The sequence below is a fragment of the Trifolium pratense genome, linkage group LG4 (assembly GCF_020283565.1).
Source record: "Trifolium pratense cultivar HEN17-A07 linkage group LG4, ARS_RC_1.1, whole genome shotgun sequence".
Lineage (NCBI taxonomy): Eukaryota > Viridiplantae > Streptophyta > Magnoliopsida > Fabales > Fabaceae > Trifolium > Trifolium pratense.
Window position 1 is genome coordinate 8,359,000 of NC_060062.1, and position 25,514 is coordinate 8,384,513.

General features: G+C 30.3%; 3 protein-coding genes and 1 non-coding gene across 4 annotated transcripts; all 4 read right to left on the reverse strand.

The window, feature by feature from the left end:
- Positions 1 to 1,171: 1,171 nt before the first annotated feature.
- TRNAR-UCU lies at positions 1,172 to 1,244 on the reverse strand. The gene has a single exon. It is a non-coding gene; the product is annotated as a tRNA-Arg (tRNA).
- Positions 1,245 to 10,174: 8,930 nt separating this feature from the next.
- LOC123921953 (mitochondrial import inner membrane translocase subunit Tim9-like) lies at positions 10,175 to 12,983 on the reverse strand. The gene is made up of 2 exons (XM_045974698.1): positions 12,721 to 12,983; positions 10,175 to 10,511 (listed from the first exon to the last, which is right to left on the reverse strand). The coding sequence occupies exons 1-2, from the start codon at positions 12,813 to 12,815 to the stop codon at positions 10,319 to 10,321; spliced, it is 288 nt and encodes a 95-aa protein (XP_045830654.1). The 5' UTR covers positions 12,816 to 12,983; the 3' UTR covers positions 10,175 to 10,318.
- Positions 12,984 to 18,691: 5,708 nt separating this feature from the next.
- On the reverse strand, positions 18,692 to 20,234 carry LOC123921173 (metallothionein-like protein 1). Its single transcript, XM_045973595.1, has 2 exons — positions 20,092 to 20,234; positions 18,692 to 19,115 (listed from the first exon to the last, which is right to left on the reverse strand). Exons 1-2 carry the CDS (start codon positions 20,139 to 20,141, stop codon positions 18,938 to 18,940), a joined length of 228 nt encoding a protein of 75 aa, XP_045829551.1. The 5' UTR covers positions 20,142 to 20,234; the 3' UTR covers positions 18,692 to 18,937.
- Positions 20,235 to 23,144: 2,910 nt separating this feature from the next.
- LOC123921172 (metallothionein-like protein 1) lies at positions 23,145 to 24,219 on the reverse strand. The gene is made up of 2 exons (XM_045973594.1): positions 24,063 to 24,219; positions 23,145 to 23,624 (listed from the first exon to the last, which is right to left on the reverse strand). The coding sequence occupies exons 1-2, from the start codon at positions 24,110 to 24,112 to the stop codon at positions 23,447 to 23,449; spliced, it is 228 nt and encodes a 75-aa protein (XP_045829550.1). The 5' UTR covers positions 24,113 to 24,219; the 3' UTR covers positions 23,145 to 23,446.
- Positions 24,220 to 25,514: the final 1,295 nt, after the last annotated feature.

Consider the following 25,514-nt stretch of genomic DNA (forward strand, 5'->3'; position numbering starts at 1 on the left):
AGCGGCTTGTAAGGCGATGATTGTCTCTACTTTATAAACGTGTATGTTTAGGCCCAACGCTATGGTGTGTGGCCTGATAGTCGGTGATCAAACTCTCAATTTTAAGATGGTATCAGAGTATCTCCAAAATATGTTCGGGCTACCGACCATTTGTATCATCAAAGTATCATTTTGTCATGTCTTATTTTTATCAAACCAAATTGATGGTTATGATAAATTACACAAATTGCCGATCTATGAATTATAAGATGCCACCAAATAATAATATAGCCTCCAGCCTCCATTATAGAAAAGAAAAATAAAACGCTGAATACAAATATTCCTCATCCAGTGGACAATTGACCCTATATTTCTACTACGAATGAAATCAAATAAAGAGTTCTCTGGGATGTCGTTGTTGTCTTGGTTGATGCTGTCAATCTAAGTTTTTTTTAGTTATAATGATAATGGCACCACTACAAGAAAATTGTCACTTTGCGACACTTGCATTGCGATGATTTGACCAAAACCGTTGCAATGTGCTAAATGAAAGAATATAGTATTAACCTTAAAACATTGAATCTACGAACAAACTTAACCTTGTGTTGTTTTTTATGTATTCTACCAAATAAATGAAAGAATATTTTATTTTATTCACACAAAAACATCAATTGCAAAATTTCTACTATTAATAAAACTAATAAATTTCTACTATTAATGAAATTTATATAATGAGGCCAAAAAAGATAATACTAATAAAATTTCTACTATTGAATCTACGAACAAGATTAAAATGGAAAAGTATTTACAATCTACACACAAGTATAAAATGGAAAAGTATAAAATGAGAAAAGTATTTACAAATATGATAAAATTAAATTGTCCGAATACCCATATTTTCGGATGGGTAACGTTGTGCCTAAGTTATTATTTGAATATGTATTAGATCAAGGCTGATTTGTCGATGAACTAAGGAACATTGCAAGATGAGAAATCAATCATGTCTTAGCAAGATGACGAACAAAACAACGTAATACTTATTACAAAAAGAGAGAGAAAATCATATCTATGTAAAAAAAAATAAAAAATCATTTATTTAGATTAAAAAAAAGGGGGAGATGATGCGTGATACATGACAAAATAATAACCCAAAACCACCTATCTCATTTTTTTTTCTAAAACAAAAAAAAAACACGCCCAGTGGGACTCGAACCCACAATCGCTTGATTAGAAGTCAAGCGCCTTATCCATTAGGCCATGGGCGCTTCTTGTAGATCTACTAAAATTTTAATATGTAAAATATGATTATTTTTTTTTTTTAAGGAATGATTATTTTATTGATGTCACTGGTTTTTTTTTTTTTTTTTTTACTTAGAATTAATGTCATTAACATTTTATTTTTGCAATAAATGTCACTAATTTTATTGGTTTTTCACCACCAGTTTAATCTGGTTCGGGGGTCAGTTCCGGCATCAAGTGGTTCCAGCCCCCTCCCGATCGCAGTTGCGGGGGATCGAACCGTGGTCCTCCCTACCAAGTTCAGCGCCAATCACCACTGAACCAACTAACGATTGGTAAATGTCACTAATTTTAGAAATGTGCATATTTATATTATTTATTCACTATAGAATTATAATAAAGAATATTTACGTTTCTTTTCAAAACCTACCACCATTAGCCAACGTTATAGTCACTACCTACAAATCCATTTGAACCTCAACCTCAACAGCTAGATAACCTCGCAACCAAACCAAATGCAAATCTTATAGGAAACCCCACAATTCTCCATGGCTAGCTATTCCAAATAATTTGGGGGTCATGCATGCAGGATGTGAGACTTGAATCCGCAAACACTCATATAATTTCACATAATGACACAACCACCAGAACTAATAATGTTACATTGTGTCATTTTCCTTAGTAAATTACTAATTTTTAATCATTTTGCCAACCAATATTTTAGAAATATTCAATAAACCCAAATTTGAGGGGCTTATTTTTTAGGAGTAAACCATCAAATTAGTCTATATCTTTGTCAAATATTTCTCAATTTAATCCCTCAGTTAACATTGTTAAATATGCTTATTTAAACTGTTAAGTTCGACGTGGACAATGATATCGCATAATTTAAATGTCATGTAGTCAATAGTCAATTTAATGATAATGACTTCTTGATAAAAAATGGATAAAAGTAGGGACTAATTTGACGATAACTGAAAATATCAAAGACTATTTTGATAGAAAGTAGACAAATTAAAGATATGACTTATTTGACATTAAGTGAAACAAATGCTAACAGAAGAACAAAATTTAGAAAATTTTGACAAAGACTGAAACTATTTTGAAATACTGAAAGAGTCATAAACCTATTTGAAAACGAGTTATATAGAGTCATAGACTAATTTGGTGGTTTACTCCATAATTTAGGACCCCATTTCTTGTGACTATTTCTCCCACTTAATTTGAAGATCGAGTCTCTAAAGTATAAATTATTTATTTTGAGGAAGAATAAGTTAACGAGTGCTCGCACTCTTTCTTTGAGTTTCAGAATTATCGCTGGGAGATTATTAGCCATGAAAATTCATGTATTCCTAATATTGATAAATCAAATATTGTAGATGCTAAGATTATCAAGATTTTATGTATGTTCTTGGTGTATACATATGCTTATAGTTTCCACAATCTAGTATATAAGAAACCATGTCTTGTATGATTAATTAATTATAGAGTTAATCCAAACACTTGGCTTTTTTTACAAGAAAGTACTTGTCACTTTTTTTGAGTTTGTAGACGAATTGACAAATATCACTGGAACTCACATATACTATGAGGTCCTGAGTTTGAATATGAATGAAATTTTTTTATTGAATAATATTAATATTGTCGATTGAACTATGACTTATAAACAAGAAAGTACTTGATGCTTAATTGATTACAAACTTGACTAATTTAAAAATAAATTTAGGGATGATGTGAAATGGAAGCCCTCACAATGATTGATTATTGTGATAGGTTTTTTCAATTGATGCTTTCTATAGTTTTTATAAAAGGACATGCCTGCTTATTATCCAAACCCCACCACCACCCTTCTAATAAGGAATGCTTTATTCAACTTTATAGAACGATAGAGTAGAGACAACTAAGCTTTAAATCTTAGTTTAATAACCGTGCAATAAGCTTTCATTTTGGTTGCAAATGTGTGTATATTTGTGAGAAAAAGAGACATTACTATGATTGGTGGGGAATTTTATTATATATTTTTTTGTGCATACACCATGTGGAAACCAACATGGTTTTGTTTGTTATTCCTTGGCCTGCACAAACACAACATTTCATTTGAGTTTAAACTATTTTTTATTTAAATTCAACCTTTTTAAGTGTGTGAATAATGTAGTTTCTTTTAACACTAGCTAGCTTGTCTTTTATTAATTCAATTGATCAATGATAATCAAGTTAACTGATGGACTCAAATAATTTCAACTAAAAAGGTTTTGAATTGATCCTATTGGTATTTTTTTTTTTTATTGATCAATTGTCTATTACAAGCTTTTGTTAAAGTTTTTGTCATATCATAACACCTTTGAATGGACATCATCCATTCTTCCAAATTTTTATCTAGTTAATTAATTAAAACATATATATATATATATATATATATATATATATATATATATATATATATATATATATATATACACATATATATATATATATAATTGATAATATATATTACTTATAGAAAAATCCATTGATATAGCATTTCATGATGGAATATACTGCAAAGAGTTTAGTGCAAACGGTTGGTGTACAATATTTATAAATATTATAAATTTTTAGGGTATTGAGTTTGATTTCTATTAATTTTTTTTTGTCTTGGAATATAATTGCGATAGAAAATTTATATCATTTCATGTATTTTATTTTTGAAACTAAGAAAATTTTAATTAATTTTACACTTATTTTCTGCAAAAGATGACATGCACAAATTGTGAAATAGTAAAAAAAATAATTAAATTAAATATAAGGAAATGCATGTTTGTTAATTGACAATTTTGTGAAAATTAAGATGTTTTTTTTTATTTAAAAAAAAGATATTATTTTGAAAAGAAAAACAAACTCAAATGGTTTTATTTATTTTATTTATATATTTATTTTTTACGGTAACTCAAATGATTTTATGTATAATATAAAAAATTAGCAACTTGGGGATGAGTACTATAAAATTATTGTATTTTTTTAGGTGAAGAAGAAGATGAGAGGTACAATTTGACATAATTTATATTAGCTCTATGCCTTTATTTTCAAAGCCTAGCTTATTAAATAAGTAATTGTGTGGAAGGGGAACTTGGGATCCATGTATGAGGACAATCATGGGAAATTGGGAAGAAATATTTTTAGGTTATGGGTGGTGGAGGGTACCTCTCCATTGATTCTATGCATACATAAAATTGGGTCACAAATAAAATAATATATATCTAAGTGGAGGATTTGGTCCCTCAACTCCAACTTGTCCCCTTGACTTTACTTTTGACCAAATTTTAGCATCTTCACTTCTTTGTCCTCGTTTTGTATCTAGTTGGTCTCTTTGTAAGCAAAATAAATAAATAAAATCAACGCAAAAATAAGAAGTATTCAATTAACCTAATTAACACTAGGGGTGCTCGCGGTTCGGTTTGGATCGGTTTTGAGGCAAAAACTCATCCGATCCAAAAATAAATTAATTTGCGGTTTGGTTCGGTTTTGGATGACAAATAAAAAAAATCCGATCCAATCCGATCTAATATTATGCGGTTTAATTTGGATCGGTTTTTGGATATCCAAATTATAATTTGTAATTTTTTTTAATAAATATAAATATTATAAAAAACGCTACAAAATAATAGTTTGATATTTTTGACAAAATAAATATTAAGTTTGATGTAAAATATAACATATAATATATTAAAAATTAATATTTTGGAATGACAATTACCAATTATATTCGAAACATATAAAAAATAAAAAAATAGATTAAATTAAACTAACATATAGTATTATCAAAATTTAAAATAGATTAAATTAAACTAACATATAGTATTAAAAAAATTTAAAATGAAAAAAAAGGTTAATGCAATATATATATTTATACTAATAAAAAGATAAATAAATATTAAAATATATGTATGCGGTTTGGTTCGGTTTGGATCGGTTTTAAGAAATCAATTCGAAATCCGATCCGATCCGGCGGTTTTCACAAAAGAACATCCAAACACATCCAAAAAACTTCGGTTTTTTGCGGTTTTCGGTTTTTTTGGATCGGTTTTCGGTTTTTATTTGGATTGGTTTGGATTTGAGCACCCCTAATTAACACTCCTCCCTCTCATTTTCTTTCTCTAGGATATACAAATAAGTTAAGTACTCATCTAAATACTTGTAACTTGTTTAGTAAAAAAAAAAAATACTTGTAACTTGTTAAGAATATTGGATGCTATAGCATTATTAATGCATCATTAAGAACCTTTTCTTTTTCCTTATTAATCGGGTATACTCAACATTTAGTGTTGGACAACTCTTACAAAGAAGAATTTTGATAGAGACATGTGAGTTCAAAAGAAACACAACTTTATCGAGTTAGATGTGTGAGCCTTTTACTATTTTACCTTAATTATAACTCCACACTTTGATCAACTTTTTTTTTTTTTTACATTTCCACCCTTAAAGTAGATAAGTGGGATGATCAGGATTCGAACTTTAGCCTCATGCATATATAATACAATGTCTCTGTCAACTGAGCTAAGCTCACATGACCACTTTGATCAATGTTCTTTTAACATCATTTTGTATCTTTGTTTACCGTAAATAATATAAGTACTAGGTCGTACAAAAGATTATACAATAGTAGTTCATGTTGCAAAACTCTACGTTGTTGAAATATGAATTAATTTTTTATATTTTTTTAAATGTAATGCATTCTTTATCTTATAAACCAATCTTATAAAAGTTGAGTTAGATAAAACCTAAATTCTAAGAGTTATAGTTGGATCTTCATTTGAGTTGAGACACAAAGATAATCCATCTTTCATATAGCTAAACAAACTCAACAAATTTTGTATGTCAATGTGCGTTTGATCTGCTAAAAAATAAGAGACTGGACATGACAATTCCAGTTGTACTGTGTTTGATTGTAAAACTGTTTCAGGGACCGGACAAATTTGGAGGTAAGGGACAGCACAAAAATAGAATTTTTTGTTCCTCACTAAACCACAGCACAACTTTTTGTCCATACAACTTATCTAAAATACCAAAATATCATTTTGTTAACCAAATATCATATAAAACAAAAAATTGTTCAATATCATACAAATTTGTTCTGTGTTGTTCTGCCATGTGTTGTGATGTTCTGTCTTGTGTTGTTCTGTCCATTACTTACTCTTTAACGGATCAAACACACCAGTTCAGGTGTTAAATAAAATAATTGAACAAGATTTTTTTTTATAGAAAATAATTGAACAAGATAGATATCATACACTCTAGATAATAATATGTATGGAAGAGAATATCATGAAGATAGAATTTGGATCAATTCATCATTATTCCTTGTAAATAAGAGACAAAAGGGAACGCACTAATTTGATGTGCAATAAAAAAAAAATCATTGTAAAATGGTTTGGTTCTTGTTTACATTAATTCCTCGTTTATTTTGTTTGTCTATTCTTTTTTAATTGGATAGTGACATTTTATAATTTTGTTGTAGGTGAATGATATTTTATTGTTTTATATAAAAAAAAGGATACATAATTTTATTGAGTGACCTTGAAGAACAATTTGACATTCTATATTTTGCTGGTTGGATTTTTTTTTTTTTTTAATTTTCATCACTCCCTCTTTTAATTTACTTTGATTATTTTTGGAAAACATTGAAGTGGTAAATCTCTTTCTAATTTGTCATTAGCAATTTAGTATCAAGATGATGGTGACATATCGGATTGGGCTATGATATCAATTATTTAGACAACCCAATCCAGCAGTTTGAAACGGGCTGTTTTGGTCCATCATTAGACATCAACATATAATAATGAAATAATTACGAGAGCTGCTGTCAGGAGTTCCACATCGAGTATTTCAAAGTGCTCAATGTGGTACTTAAGCCATGAGGTTCTTCCACCTATTGACTAGTCTTTTGGGCTGAACTCTCCTCATGTACTTAAGTTCTAACAGCTACTTTTATGTCCATAATTTCTTATAAACCACACTTTTCTAATAAGTTTCTAGACTTACGCATACGAGAGGAAGAAAAATCTACTTTTTTTTTGTTTCTCGCATTCAAATAAGTAAATAGGGACCATGTGGTGTTTTTCCTTATTCAAATGAATCAATTTGGACAGATCTCAAGACAGAAAAAATGTTAACATATGTTTTGGACTAGATCAATGTCCAATGTTATTCTGGATCGGGTCATCCAAGTCAATTGTTCACTTGTGGACCATTGCTTGGACACACCCTAGAGACACGATAGAACAAGTTTGTGGGGCCACTCCCAACCATTCATTTTAGGATTTCAGGCAATTTGCAACATCTATTTCATAGAAGGTTCCAGTCTCTTGAAAGTTGAAATCCTAATCCAAATTCAAATCTTATAAAGCCTAACTAGGTCGAGGTATGCACAATTTCAATCTATACCTCTCACTTATGATGTTTACTTACTTGATCATCAGAGTATCTACAAATACACCACCATCTCCGATGAGCATCAATCAATGGTCTACTGCTCAAAACAACTCTCACAGTAAAGTTCAACATCAAATCTCCAAATCCTAAAGAATCTACACTAACTACCAATAGGTTCCTTACACCAATAACAAAAATTAAAGGCTTAATTAGTAAAATGGTCCCTTAAAGATATTTTTGATTTCAGATTGGTCCCTTAAAGAAAAAAAGGGTCCGAATATGTCCCTTAAAGAAAAAAAAAAGTCCGAATAGGTCTCTTAAAAACATCTCCATTAATCAGTTTGATCCCTAAAAAAAGATCTGAATAGGACCAAACTGATTAACGGATATGTCTTTAAGGGACCTATTCAGACTTTTTTTTTTAAGTGACCTACTCAAACTTTTTTTTTTCTTTAAGGGACCAATATAAAACAAAAAATATCTTTAAAAACCATTTTAAGCCAAAATTAAACTTAAGTACTTATAAGATATAAGCCTACTCTTTAGTCTTTACCAACTGTCATGGCGAATGTCTCGATCATTAAAAGATGTTATTTGGATTATATGCTGATTTACCTAAGTAGTTCATTGTGGCTCATTAGCACTACAGTATTATAAAAGACACCGTAGATTTTCTTTGAAAGCGTATATGCATAAAATGATTAAGTAATGAAGCAACATTTACCTAAACCTTAAAAGCCACTATTCTTATATAAAAAATAATTCAGAGTGAGTCACGTAAGTGTCATATTATTGGTGGAAGAACGTCATAGATATAAATTAAAAGCAGGAATCCATGTCCTGTTAGCCACCCATTGTTCCTATTAACAATGAGATTAGTGTTTCTAAAGGCCAAATCAAGGACGTGGCTTGCAAGGTTACAAAAAATAGTGCAAGACCATTATATGATTTATAGACTATGGCAAGATTTTGGTATACGCAAGTCATCTTGTTACCAAAAAATAAAATAATATAAGTCATGTAAATACACATATGATTATGTGCTTATACTTAATGTCATTAATGACTAATGGTGCATTATGGTAGTATCATTTTATCTATATCAAATATATGCTTATATATTTGTTGTGGATTTTGCCATTTTGTCCGGTTTCCAAGTCTAATTAGAGTCTATAGTTTTCAATTGTGATAGACAACCGCAATTATCACCGCAATATAAAGATTTTAAAGGTTTTCATAGTTGTGTATATTATTGCGATTGTGGTTGTAATTGGAATTTAAAATTTTATTATTTATCAAGAAAAATCCATGTTGACCACAAGCATGCTAGGATGGGAAAATATTAATTGAAAAATTTCTTAACCATAGACAAAGTTGCTTACCAAGTTGGTATGGTTTATTAAGATTTTTTTTTTTAATATAAAAAAAAGGAATTTTAATTTTTTTTACAAGAATATTTTGATCTATTCCCAAACTCTTAGTACAACAATAAGATTATAAAACAAGAACCACTGATTTTATTATAATTTCCTCCTTCAATTATGGGCTATTGTCTACTATTTGGTGACCCTTACCCATCATCCAATATGAAAACCATAATTACATGTTGAACAATAATTTCCCCCCTTCATTTAATTGAACTTGATTAATAATCACGTCAAATTACCCTCAAGTTTCAGACCACAAACCGAAGATATGATATCAAAACAGACTTGAATAGAAATATCTCAAAGGCCATAGAGAGAGTGGAAAAAAAAAAGTTTAGGAAAGGAAAAACATCAAAAGGGAAAAAAATTAAAAGGAGAAAAAAAAATCCCATATGATATTCAAGATGAATTGAAACTGCAACTTTAATTCGATAAATAACTCTTTATCTTATCGTCGAAGGGTCAATTATCATTATTTTTTTTTGTGAATCAAAGGTGAATTCAGATATTCTCTATTTCCTTAAAGAAATGAACATTTCCATCACTATAGTTTTTGGTGTATTTTGTCTAATTAATATCACAAATTTTTAAAATGTGTGCATTTATATTCAATAGTCAATCCAAAACTATAGTAATGGTCATCTCAATTTCTTCCGAGAAATGGATACGATCCTTACTCAAGTGTGAATAAAAGGTATCCCGATCGAAAGCCAGATAATAATCCCTTCAATATTGAAATCTCTCCAAACATATTATAGATGGAAAACTAAGATACAAAATGTCCAGAATGAAGCAGGATAGTTCTGATATATCTACCAGACAAAAATGATTCAAGCACAACAATATGATCCTGGTACCCTTCAAGAGAGAAGTGGCTGAATTTCACCCTTTTATTTTTTTTTGGTAAACCAAAGGTATCCTCCCCGCGTGCAACTGCAGAGACTAATCCCTCGAGGTAACTGAGTGAATTTCCTCCCCGCGTGCAACTGCAGAGACTAATCCCTCGAGGTAACTGAGTGAATTTCACCCTTCGATAGTACAATGTTTGTATGGAAAATCACTTCAGAAATCAAAATCAGCTCAAATTAAACTACAAAAACAAGAGCACCCTACATAAAAACTTGATGTTAAAACCTTACCTCAAGAATTTCCAGTTCAGTTTATTATTCTATCTATAAAGGAATTTAACCAGTCAAAAACAATTAATTCCCAGTTATTGACAGTAAAGAAGAATACAAAGCTAATGAAGTCGGTCACACCAACCACTATTGTTTATCTGTTGTAGGTGCTCCTTGGTTGATATCTGAAAATTTAATGCCGACTTGCGATGAAAGCCTCAAGTATTTTTCAGCACATCTGAGGACACATGTTTCCTCTCCCCTGTTCAACGCACTCCGATAGAATGTACTGACACAATTGTTGAAACATTTCTCCACTAATGAATTATACAACCTAAGACTGCAATTTTGTTGGAGCAGAAAATAAATCAACATAATCCACCTTATGCTACATTCATATCTTTGCATCTTTCCTCTCTAAATTCATCATAAACTAGCATTTAAGTGCGGTATGTAAACTCTAAGTTCTTAACAAGCACAATTCTAAAGTATCAGTATCCAATAAGTCAATTACAGTGTCTAAGAGAAATCACTAGTTAACATGTTAATGCTGATATTCAGCCAAAGCTACTGCAAGAGAAAATATTTATGCAACTCCTCGCAGTTAAAACTTATCACCAAGTCATTACTGCTAGGATAAAAGTGTATCGGTTCTGAAATTAATTACTAGCATATAATAAATATTAAATCTATTTGCAATGTTGTCAATTGCAAACTGCAGAAAATAGCAGCTTGTTCACATTACACTAGGCTACAGCGCTGCAATGGCGACAGTTTGACAACACTAATAGCGTATCATGGAACAATGGTGATTTGTTCAATTTTTGCTATGATATAACGCTATAGCACCACTATTTGACAACACTGTCCTTTTCACATGGAATAATTATTAAAAACACAACACAGGGCCTCGATTGAAAGTATAATGGCATTGCTTTTTATGTAACTGCATTCTGCAAGCACAATTAAGGTCCTATCATATATTTGACTATGAGTCTATGATTCACCGTAATATCAAAGATCGCGATGCGACCGCATTGGATCAATCTTCTCAATTAAACTATCATTATAAGAAAAAAAAACACATCAAATTGAAACTCTAGTAAATGACATGTGATAATGTATTATGTAAATTCATCATATACATGCATTTAAGTGAGATATGTAAATATTAAGTTCTTAACAAGCACAATTCTAGATTATTGGTATTCACTATTCATTCAGTCAATTCCAACCAAAACCGAACTAAACATGTTAAAGCTGATTTTCAGCGAAAGCTACCTCTATAGCACTTACACTTCTGATCGAAGACGTGTTAGGTGTCCGACACCGACACCTGTGATTACAATCAATTATGTCATTTTCTCAAATGATTACTGGTGTCGACGTGTCAGTGTCGTGTTTGGTGTCCATGCTTGTGTCAATGGTTCATGCCTTCATAGACAGTTACAACTTATCGCTAGATTCACTACTCCTAAGTTAAAATAGTATCAGTTCTGAAATTTATTAGAGAATAAATCCATTTGACATGGATTTATTGAAAACACACCACGGAGAAACAAAGTATGAATCAGCCAATACCCGGATACCATATTCACTGGAAACATAGTACAGAGAATGAATTAAGTCTAGAGGTTGATGTATTTTCTTGTCCTCACCAAAATGAATGCATTGAGTGGTATTCATGACCTAAACAGGGTTTAAAAATGATCTGCAACCCTGATATTAACCGCAACATCATGATCTTCAATGTCTCTACTACCACAATTAGGGTCCCATAATACGTATTTGACCTCGATTTTCCATAATCAATATTATCAATTGTGGACCATGGCGGAAAGCCAAAAATCCACAACGGCGGATTCTTCACAAATTGGCCATGGTGGTTGTCGAAAAATACGCCACCACAATCCACACTGGCCAATATTTGACAACACTGTATACAATGTTTGGATCGACATTGATTTTTAAAAAATTGCGGCAAATTTTCGCGGCAGACCAAAAGCTACACATATCACGTCGCACTTACATTAACCAAATCCAAACATGATATTAAAAGGTAAAATTAAGGCCTATTCATATTGACTATTTGAGCTTATCTACCGACATAAACACTTATGAGACAATTTGAAATAGTTTACTGAAACAACTTATGACATGTCCATAAACTAGTTTTAGCTTATTTTCACAAAGCTCTCCATGATAGCTCTTCATAATAGCTTATAGAGCTTAATTAAGATGTTTATCCAAATCATTCAGCACATAATCAACATATTCTAAATCATTCTTCACACATTGCAGATATCAGACACAATGAAACCAATATTCAGCAATTCCCATTAAAAAACAAAACCTAATCCAATTCCAGCACACAACATTTTTCATATAGATAATCAAATCCACAATCAAACAACTAATTAATTTATCCTTCAATTTTAGAGAACTCACTCATACATGTAACAACTCCAATATATATGATTTTAATAGCAAAAAATCAGTAACAAAAAATTTAAAGAATAAAAAAAAAAAAAACAAAATTTGAAACATACCTATCTCGAGTTTGAAGCTGTTTAACCATGGTGGACATTCTTTGCTTATCTTCCTCAGGAAGATTATCAATATCTCCAAAAATGTTCTTATCCATTTTTTCAATTAAAACACAAATAATAATAATACAAGTAAAGAAAAACAGTTACAGAGGTTTTGGGTTTTTCTCGGTTTGTATTTGTTGACACTATGGTTTTGAAGGGTTTAAGGTTTATGCCAACGACATTGTTTTTCTGGAAGGAAAAAAAAAAGAGTAGGAAAAAAGCGTGTGTTAGCTTAAACCCTAAAACACTGCAATTTCAATGGGTCGGGTTGATTCCGAATAACCGATTCGACCCAACTGCAATACTCACTAGTCACTCCCCTTTACTAAAGGTAAATTACAATTGTGGCACTCTAACTTTTATAAACTTGCAATTTTTGCTCCATAATTTTTCATAATAGCACTTTTAACTCTTTAATTTAAGCATGTTTTACAAAACGTTGGCTTCCATTAATTTTGATCAAGTCAACACACATATGGACAATGACTGACATACTGCATCAGCACGTCATGTGAGTCATGTCCACATGTGCGTTAACTTGCTGACGCGACATGTGAATCATTGTCCATGTGTGTTGACTTGATTAAAATTAGTGGGTCTGGCCTTTTGCAAAATGAACTAAATTTAGGGATCAAGCGTGCTATTATAAAAGTTATAACACAAAAATTGTAAGTTTGTAAAAATTAGAGGGCCAATGCAATAATATATAAAAAAATCTACTTAACTTACTACTTAACTGGTTCATTATTTTCTAGTCAAAATTAATCTTAAATTTAAATACTTGTTAAAAAAAGAAGCTTAAATTTAAATAATTTGAGTTAACCAAGTGATTGAACAAACATGATAATCAATCATTCAAAAATAACTGAAATCCGTTTTTTTTATGGAACAATTATTCAATATCAGACTTTATTAGTTTTCTAACTGACTCTGAATTATTAGTCCCCTTACCCTAAAAACCAAAAGAAAAAAAAAATAATCAAAAGTTGTATTATGAAAATTGAGAAAAGAAAAGGTTATGAGGAAAAACTAAGGTGTTTTTTTTTTTAGCAAATATTGTCATATGCCCCAGAAGAGACACAAGCTTGTAAAATAAAATAAACTAATTTCCCGATGAAAATTGTGTTAAAAGATTAATGTATCCTGCTTCATTTCTCTCACGAATTAATAATTACATTTTTTAGCTAGAAAATAAACTGAATTCTGTATTTTTCATCGGTAACAATGAATCTTCATTATTTTCGAAGAACAATATTGGATATTTCCTAGTGTCCAAAAAAAATAATATTGGATCCTCTAAAATAAATTATCTATAGCATCAGAAATCATTGATAAAGAAATTTTATAATTAAAAACTTTAACTTGTTTGTCATTATCTTCACTTTTAAAATATTTATTTATCCAACAAAATTATCCATGAGCGGAGAAACATAGGAATGAAGTATGTAACCAAATAAATGTACCAGGTACGTTTGAATTCACTTTTAAAAGATTTATGAAAAGTGATTCCCCATACCAAAATAAAAAGTGATTCACCAATCGTCACTGGTTCAGTGGTGATTGGCGCTGAACTTGATAGAGAGGATCGCGATTCGATCCTCCGCAATTGCGATCGAGAGGGTTCTGGAATCACTTGATGTCAGAACCGACTCCCGAACCAGATTAAACTGGTGGTAAAAAAAAAAAAAGTGATTCCAAAAATGCAAAGTTGATCTAAGTATGTTCAGCATTAATTTTAAATTACAATTGTTTTTATCTACAACTAATTGTGATTTAAAGTTATATATTGCACCTTTCACTATAAATGTAATTTTTTATGCTCAAATTTATTTATTTAGACCAATTTTATAGTCAAATTTACGCTATTAATTTGTTTTCTTGTAAACTTAACAAAACATAATTTTGTCACGTGAGTTTAACTCAGTTGAGAATGATATTGTATTATATATAAGAGCGGGTCGGAGTTCGAATCCTCATTACGTCATTTATCCACCTTAAAAGTGAAATTTTTAATCACAACTTTATTTGATAAAAAAATTCTCTATTTTTTTTATAGTAGTGCAGGGTGACTAATGGTCCGTTTTGTATGAAGGAAAAAAAGTGGGAGGAAAAAAAATTACGCAAACCAATAGATGAATTTCGACTAAAATTAGTCTAGGTTCATTCATTGGTCAACATAATTTTTTTTTTCTCCAATTTTCTCATCCTCAAATCAAACTGACCGTAAACTAAACTAGCACACTATCTTAATCTTTCAATTATGTCTTTAATAACTATGAATTGAGATAATAAAATCATTTTTTTCTCAAAGCCAAACACACTCATTTGGCTTGGAGTAAGCATGCAACAATTTTTACTTTGTCAAAAAAAAAAATGCAAACTTTTTATCGATGAAAGTTTATCTCTACGTGGAATTAGTCCGATTAGGGTTGTGGACCCAATAAACACATGATTACAACACGTGGATGGTCAAGATTTCACTATTTATTCTCTTCCACCTTATAAATTGAGGTCACGAACATCATTGAAAGAAATCAATTGTAGTGAAGTAACATCAACCAATTTACTAATATATTATTTGCTTTGCAAATATTTTGTTTGTGAGAAAATATGTCTAGCTGTAATTGTGGAAGCAGTTGCAACTGTGGCTCTAGCTGTGGGTAAGGATCAACCACCTTGATTGATGCTTATAATTTTTGTTAGTTTAGTAATCAAAATTTTATTTTTTTAAAATGATTAAATGAGAGTCCCCATGAACTTAGCTCAATTGGTTGGGACATCAGCATTTTATATGCAGGAGCCAGGGTTCGAACCCTGGACACTCCACTTATCCATCTTTAAAGGTGGAATTTCAAGCCACTAGGCTACCTAACCAAAAAAAAATAAAAAATGAGAGTATTCCGTCCTTACATATTACATGCAACGTACTAACTATACGATGAACTATGCTTTCGAGATTACTTTCTAATTATTATTTTATTTTTGTGTTTATCTTTCTTAATATTTTGAGTGGTTTTTTTAGTACCCTTTTGGCTTTTGAAAATTCCATGTTTCTATTTTTCTTTTCCTTTCTTAATGGGTTCTTAAGCATGGGGTGCTATTGTTCCTCTCGCACAATTTTTTATTCTTTATTATACTTTATTGGAATTTTTGGGTACTAGGCTACTAGCTGATTTTGGTGAAATTTGATGAGCGTTTAGGAGGGAATATTTTTATTTTTTTTTAAATGAGAAATTGTTTGGTATGTTAATTAGTAATTGTTATTGTTATGATAGTTTTTTCGTCAACTTCTTAACTCTCAACTCCATTAATTCAACCGGTTAAAATGCTCTTTCCACCTTTTTGGAAGGAAATACTTATATTTATTTTATAAGTGTTTGAAAAATGGGCCATGATATTCCGAACTTGTTTTCAATAATTTATGTAGATGCGTAAAATTGTCAATAGATTAAGGGTTCATTATATAACAAAAAAATAAAAATGATTAAGGGTTCAATACTATACTTATGTGTGGAAATATCTAATTGAAAATGAAGAAATTATTTTGTGTATTCAACATATTTTTCAATAGAGATAAATTTATCACTCTTATACAAAAATAGATATTTTAGATGTAAAATTACTTTAATTTATTCTCTTTTTAGATTTTTTTGATGTTGCATATTTTAAATGTCTAAAACTATGTCCCGCGACAAAAAAAAAAAACTATGTACCGACGGTAACACTTTTTTTATAGTAGGATATAAGGCATTTTTTTCATAACGAAATCAACGATATAAAGCGGAATATGATGTAAAAACTTGGGGACTAAATATAGATATTGTCACATATTCTAAATAAGTTTTTTGTGGTAATTTTAATTTAAGTGTCTCCTATTGATTTTTATTACTTTGTAGATGCAGCAAGAGGTCTTTGAACTTTGCTGAAATGGAAACAACAGAAACCGTGGTTCTAGGCGTTGGTCCGGCAAAGATGCAGTTTGTGGATGCTGAAATGGGTGTTGCAGCTGAGGACAATGGCTGCAAGTGTGGATCAAGCTGCTCATGTGACTCTTGCAGCTGCAAGTGAAGTGTAGCATATGAAAGCTTGAAGCAGAGATATTAATTAATTGGAACCAATATGTGTAATTGTGTGTATGATTAGTATGATGAGCTTGCTATGATGAGCTTGCTTTTATAGAATAATAATCTAAAGTGTTCATGGATATCTCACCTTCACAAAATTGAAATGTTCTTAGATTTTGTTGAAGTTGTATGAGAGCTATGATTGCTTTGTGTTTGGTTGTGTTTGTGTGAAGTATAGATAATATAAATCATAAATCTCTGCTTATTATTTTTCATCTGTCTCATAATAATTGATTTAGGTATTTTTATTTTTGAGTATGTAGATATAGATAATTATTTCGTTGCATTCTTTCTCAAATATTTCTTGACAAAATATATTAATTAAAATTTAGTTGATTTATTTTTTGTCCACTTTTTGTTTGAATTTTGAGAAAGAACGTTGAAAACTAAGCGTGTGAAAATTTGAATTGTGTATATCAAAGTGTGTGGTGTGTGTGTGAGTTTTCTCACTTGAATTTGGCAGAACCTCATTTGTGCTTGTAAAGAAGTTTCACACTCGATGTAAAATGACATGAACATGAGTTTATAAATAGAATTTGATCATACACACGAGTTTATAAGAATTTTCATACCATTATAAGTCGATTTTATAGAGTTGAATTTGGTCAAACTCCCAATAATAAGATACTTTCATAACATCTCCAAAAAGATTCATATAGGGCCGTTCTGTCATATCAACTTCTATAGTTAGTAGCCACATCCTCATTTAACATGGGTCAGATAAACCACGAGCCTAAACTCCACCAAATCATCATTTTTAAGCGGATAAGGGGAGTTTTTCAATAAGCTTATGTGATAGTCTAATTGGAGAAAAGATTCAAATTGGAAACAAGGGTGAAACTTGGACAACTTAAATTCTTGAGAGAATTCTGATGAGGACCTTCCGAGAGAATTCTGAGAGAAGCAAGAAAAACTTGGGAGATGAGTAAACAGTCGGGCCTTTATGCAAAATTGGAGGATAAAGTTATTCAAAATCTCTTTAAAACTCCGACGAAGCAAAAGGAAAAGAACCACCCCATAACTAGCATTATATAAATAATTGTTCTTTGAACTTTTATTTATTCCAGTTTTTAGGTGTCGCTCTCATTCTAAGACGCTGTGGTGATTTTTTTTTTTTGACTAAACTTGGTTAGGAGTTAATTTTTCACGTGTTCTTTTTGGAGTTTTAGCGTTTTTGTAAGTGTGAGGGTGAATTTTGTCTTTTGCTGTTTTGTACTTTATCTCTTTCTAAAACCTTTTGATTAAATCATATTATTAGAATCAGAGATACACAAATAGGAAAAGAGAAAGACGGCTAAAGTTTCAATAGAATATCATTGTATTACCTTAACATTACAAAAAGATTACTAGAAAATATAAAATAAAACCTAATAGACTCTAAACTAACAAGCTTAATAACATAGACTATTATTTTATTATCTAACACATATAAATAAATGTTCTGTTCATTTCTACATCAAAATTACCTTCAATAATTAAACTAGTACGTACTAGTTGTTAGACTACTTCAATACGTGACATTAACACGAACAAAAATATCATTCTTTATAAACTTTAATCACATTGGAATGAAGTCAAGAGTATTCTTTGATATTTACAAGGAACATTCTTTTTGCAATTGAGGTATTTGACCCTCCCTTAAGCATTTCAAAGTAACCCTACGACTTAATTTTTTTTACATCGATCCATTATGAGACTAGTTTAAAAACAACATTAATTAGTTGCTATGTCAACTTGATAAATCAACAAACCTTTTTTTTTTAAAAATTATTCAAATAACACTAAGTATTATAAATTTGACTTAATTTATACTAAGCAGAGATTTATGATTCAAATTAGCTATACTTTACACAAGACAACCAAACATAAGACAATCATACACCTTCAACAAATTGTAACAACATTTCAACTTGTTGAAGGTGAGATCATGACCACTTTATATTATTATATTCTAAAGAAGCAAACACATACATACTAGTATATGCTTCTTATACATTAAATGTGTACTCAAACACACAATTTCACATATTGATTCCATTATTATCTCTGCTTCACTTACAGTTGCAAGGGTCACATGTGCAGCTTGATCCACACTTGCAACCACTGTCCTCACCTGCAACACCCATTTCAGCACCCTCAAATTGGATCTTCGCCGGACCAACGCCCAGAATCACAGTTTCTGTGGTTTCCACTTCCACATAGCTCAATCCACTAGACCTCTTGTTGCATCTGTGAGAAGGAATGAATTATGAAAAACATGAAACAATGAATTTAAAACAAAAAAATTTAGCTGCGCAGCTTGTTGTCTGTCTACTTTTTGTTCATGTGTCTAAAATTAATTAATTTTTAAAATAAAACATGTTTTTAACTTTTGGCCAGCTAAACTTATATAATTTTAATACTATAAAAAAGTTAATAAAGATATGAGAAAAAAAGAATACTATGTACTAAGTTTTGTTTACTAAAACTTTCTTCTTTGTTTTCATATTTTTTCTTTATTAAATTATTATACATTTAAGATTTAGTCCTTTTGATGTTTGACTCTGTTATGCTAATATTTCATTTTCAATTGACTTTTTCTTTACACAAAATTCAAAAGTCGAATCCTTAATCAATTATTTAAAGTATGTTTCAAGTTTCTATAAATAACCTCCTTCTAAACACATTAAAATTCATCAAAATCATCGGCTAAACACCCATCTACGGTATAATATTTTATTTTATTATAAAATATTATCTATATATCTTTGCCATTAAAAAAAATCAACTAAGTACTCAAATAGACAAATAAGTTATAAAAAGTAATATACTTTAAAACTTATCAAGATCGGTAGAAAGAAAAATAAAACATCAAATTCATAGAACCCAGCTAAAAGGGTACCAAAAAAACCAATAAAAATATTTAGAAAAATCTTCAAGAATCATAAGATAAAAAAAAAAGTCATGCTAAACAGTGCTCCTGGGGCACTAGTTAAGCATACTAAAAATAGAAACAAATGAAAAAGTTAATGATGAGAGAGAATAATTTTTTACATATTAAAGCATTGAATGCACAATTTACGAGATGAAATTTCAATATTTATATCCTTAACTAGTGCCCGGGGGCACTGTTTAGCATTTTTCAAAAAATAAACACACAAATACTTGTATAGAAACAAATTTTAAAATGACAAATTAAGAATTGATTAAGGTGGTTGATCCTTACTTGCAACTATCACCACAATTACAACTGCTTCCACAATTACAGCTAGACATATTCAGTTATTCACCACACAACTTGCAAAGCAAAGAACAATATTGATTGGTGGTTGTGTTACCTTCACAAAAGTTTATGTCATTTTAATGATGTCCGTGACCCCAATTTATAAGGTGGGAGGGAATAAAATGTGAAATCTTGACCATCCACGTGTTGTAATCTTGTGTTACCCGGGTCCAAAACTTACCCTTAGCGATAAAATTGGAATCAGATTAAGTGCAGTTGTGATCGACTATATGCAATTATGTAGTCAACTATTGTGAACTGTCTAATCAAAATTAGACGGTTTAAGATTTTAAGACAGTTTTTATTTTAGTTTAATATAAAATTCTGATGTGATATCTAACTGAACTGTCTGATCATAATCATATGACTTAAAACTACTAACTCCATGACCTCACCTACCTTTGAATTTACTGAATTCCGGTCTGATAAAATTGTTGCTTTGCTTACTCTAATTAGTCAAATGTAGGGGTGACTCTATTTATGTTTAGTCGTAGAATGAGAAAAATTGTCTTTAAATAAATTAATTTTAATTATTTTAATTAAATTTTGAGTTGATGTCATTTTAATGATGTCATTTTAATTAAATTTTGAGTTGATGTCATTTACGTGTTGTAATCTTATGTTACCCGGGTTCAAAACCTACCCTTAGCGATAAAATTGGAATAAGATTAAGTGCAGCCGTGACTGACTGCATGCAATTATGCAGTCAGCCACTGTGATTAGACGGTTTAAGATTTTAAATAAATTGTCATTTTAATTAAATTTTGAGTTGATGTCATCCAGGTGTTGTAATCTTGTGTTACTCGGGTCCAAAACCTACCCTTAGCAATAAAATTGGAATAAGATTAAGTGCAGTCGTGACTGACTGCATGCAATTAAGCAGTCAACCACTTTGATTAGACGGTTTAAGATTTTAAAACAATTTATTTTATTTTATTTTAGTTTAATATAAAATCTGATATTATATCTAACTGAACTGTCCAATCATAATCATATGGCCTAAAACTAATAACTATATGACCGCATTGTGTTAATATATCTCATTTTAACTTGTTCAAAAAAAAAACTAACTGCATGACCGCACCTACCTTTGAATTTACTAATTCAGGTCCGGTAAAATTGTTTTTTTTTTATAAGCGTCCGGTAAAATTGTTGCTTTGCTTACTCTAATTTGTCAAATGTAGGGGTGACTCTATTTATGTTTAGTCGTGGAATGAGAAAAATTGTCTTTAATACTCCTAAAATGATTTAAGTTTGAATATATTGATGTAAAAATCAGTAAAACGACAAACTACAGTGAAAGTGTAATTACTGAAACATAAACTATAACTAGCTCCAACTCTAATAAATTCTAGATACAATTTTTATATAGATAGACGAAATGACAATAGTCGTTAAAAACTCATACACACAATTTTATGTACTCCAAAAAATCAAACATGTTAAAATTAATTATTCCCCTATAATTCTAAAACCAATTTTAGTCCCTCTATAAATAATAGAACCAGTGTCGTTCCTGATATTTTATGGGCCTTAGGCCAAATATAAAAAAAAATCTTTCATTTAATATAATGTTTTTCATGATTCAAATTTTTGTTTGACTGATTCAAATTTTCATTGATACTATTAGCCGAATTTTTTGGGAATCTACCTTTTTGAAAACAAATTTATCAAGAGTTACTTGTTGTGATTTTATTAGCTCTTCATTTTTTTTTTTCTTTTTTCATTAGATAATGTTTCTTAGGGAACATTTTCTAAGCTTCAAATAGGAACATAAAAAATGTCAAGTAGCAAACAGCAGCAGCAGGAGCACACGTGAAGTAGAATATTGACTTCAAAGAAAAATTGAAAAATGCGAGAATTAGAAAACTACAACCACAAAACAAACTCAATAGGAACAAAAACAAAAGTCTTGCCGTCGTTTAGTTTTTGTTCTGCAGAGTTTTATTTTGATAATCCTACCAATTATGTTTAATCATTTTTTCTACTGATTGGGCATCGCATCACTCTCTTATTTAGTAGGTATTAAAATAAAGCATAATAAAAAAATTTGCGCCCTTTAAAATTACGGGTCTTAGGCCATGATACCCGTTACCTTAGCTAAGTGTCGGACCTGAATAGAACCAAACATACTTACCGTCGTGTTCATTTTGTTCTTTCCTTCCTCTATTTCTCCGAATTTTTTGAATAAACAATTATTTTAAGAATGACCAACGAGTTTTTTAACAGATATTTTGTTAGTCTTTGATAGAAAAAACAAAATATCTTTGTCAAGGATATCTAATGTCACACGGATAATTTATTTTAATATTTTAGGTTAAATTAATTACCTAGTCTCTATACTATAGTTTAGGATGATCACGGTTTGGTTTAAGACAAAAAGTCGTTGATTTAAAGTTTTAAAATAGCATGTGGTCGGTTGGAATATTGTTTCTTTTAAAAAAACTCGAATATGATACTATCCAATATTATAAGGCTAGCTTCCTCACCTTCTTCTTTACATAATTTAGCCAATTTTGTCATTTCCTTCATCATTAAATCGGAAGCATTTGATTTAATGTTGCTTATGCAAATTAAATAGATAATGAGGAATGAAAACTTCTTTGCCACTTCTACTCTGAAAACTTCATCCCGCTGAACCTCTATATCTGTATAATTACCGTTTTACCTTATCAAGATCCTTTGTTTCGACCCAACACACCTCACTGTCGAACCATAAATTATTATACTCTCGTTCATATCTTTGTTAAATCCTTGATCCTTTGTTTCAACCCAACACTTCATTCTCCATTGATCCAACTTAAATTTCATTATGCCTCTCCCAACTCAGCAAGAAACTTACAGTTGAACTCTAAATTTTTGCTCTGAGTATATTTATTTGATTCTTTCGTTTAGAATTAATTATGTTTTTAGTACAAAAAAAAAAAACTTGTACTAAAAACAAATACATAATTAATTTATCATCATTAATATACAACAAATAAAATCCATTAGTGTTGATTAAAACCAAACTTCCATTTATAATATGCAGAGATTTATGATTCAAATTAGGTATAGTTTACACAAGCCAACCAAACACAAAGCAACCACATAGCTCTCATAACACCTTCAACAAAATCTAAGAATATTTCAATTTGTTGAAAGTGAGATCCATGAACACATTATATTATTATTCTATAATAGCAAACACATACATACTAGTATATGCTTCTTATACATTAAATGTGTACACTCATACACACAATTATACATATTGATACCATTATTATCTCTGCTTCAAACTTTCATATGTTGCATCTCACTTGCAGTTGCAAGGGTCACATGTGCAGTTTGATCCACACTTGCACCCACTTTCCTCAGCTGCAACACCCATTTCAGCACCCTCAAATTGGATCTTTGCCGGACCAACGCCGAGAATCACGGTTTCTGTGGTTTCCACTTCCACATAGCTCAATCCACTTGACCTCTTGTTGCATCTGCGAAGCAATAAAATTTAATTATACACATGAATTGTGAAAAATTATGGATAATTAATTTGATTTGAAAATAAAAGGTACTCATGAGACCTTTAAAACAAAGTGTTACAAAAAAATTGAATTAGTCATTAATATTTGAGATTAAAAAAAAAAAATTTAATTAATGGCCGGCTAAGTGAAGGAACATATCTTGAACTAATTTTTCGAATTTTATCAAACACTAATAAAATAAATATAAATATCCCCAAACATGCTCAATAAATTATAGAAACATAAAATTTTAAAAGAACCTAGCCAAAAGGGGTAGTAAAAAAATCAATCAAAATATTTTTTTAAAAGGATTCCAAAAATCACAAGATCAAAATAAACACACATAATTTTGTAGAAAAAAAATTAGAAAGCAACAAATTAAGAATATTTAAGGTGGTTGATTCTTACTTGCAGCTATCGCCACAATTGCAACTGCTTCCACAATTACAGCCTGACATATTTTCTCACAAACAAATATTTGCAAAGCAAAGAACAATTAATATTATTGGTTGGTTGATTCTTCACTACAATTGATGTCTTTCAATGATGTTGGTGACCCCAATTTATAAGGTGGAAGAGAATAATTAGTGAAATCTTGACCATCCACGTGTTGTAATCTTGTGTTTACTGGGTCCACTACCCTACCAGTGAAATAATTCCACGTAGACATCGTTTTCATCGCACGTATTCTTGTGGTGTGCAAATTGTTGCATGCTTGCTAGTTGCTCCCTCCAAGTCAATTGTAGTGTGATTCTTTCGTGATCGTTTTGTTAAATATTATAGAAATGATTACTTGTTTGAATAAATAAGTAATGGATTTAAAGGATATATATACGGTCAATATAAAATAATTTTACAAAATCATCTAATAAAAATTGTATTTGAAAGTTATTTGAGTTTGTAACAATTATTTATTTCATTTAAATTATTTATTCTGGATAAAGGAAATATTTTAACAATATTGTTGGATAGTGAGCATCTAGTGTCACCAACAATAGATTGTTTTAAGGGGTAAAGACTTTTGCAAGTTGAGGGAAGGAAAGGGGTGATCCCTTAGGCTTAATCTCTCAAATGGGTTGACTCAGTCGAGTCCGGTAGACCAGTCAAAATAAAATGATTGGACTGATCTAATCCGATTATTATTGGGCTAGCAACTATCAAGTTCGGTCCGATCTTGGTGTGCTAATGAGCCAGATCGGCCCATTTCATTTAACTTTTGTTTTTTCTTTTTATTCAATATTTTTTATGTCATTTTGCTATATTAGTTCTTCATAATTATCAATTTTATTGAGATATTATTTGATGCAAGTGTAAATAATTTTTACATCAACACTAAATATCAATTAAACTCTAATTTTAGATAAATATACTCACTTTTATTAAACTTACTCATTTAAATAGATTTTTATAATAATTTATCAATTAAATGATAATTTTTCATTGATATTATTTCTACAAAAATCACATAAATGTAAATTAAATGATCGGCAAATGGGACAACCCAAAGCCCGACGGGCAAGCCCACTCTGATGTCCATATGAGCTTGGCCCAAAAAAGTCCGATTGAATTTTGGGCTATGTTTTTGAGGCCCAGCCCACCCAAGACCGTGGACTAATAGGTCGGCCCATCAGTTCGACCCATTTTTTACGGCTATATGCTTAAATGATACACTGTTTCACGCACCATTATAATCGTATTCCCCATAAAATCGCATCAGCTTCCAAAAAACTCAATTATAATCTTTGTTGATTTTTTAATGTTTTCAATAAACTTTTGATAAATGCAAAGATTTAAATGACACACTACTTCACGAATCATTTTCCAATGCATCTATTTTCCAATTGCAATAACTTTACATTT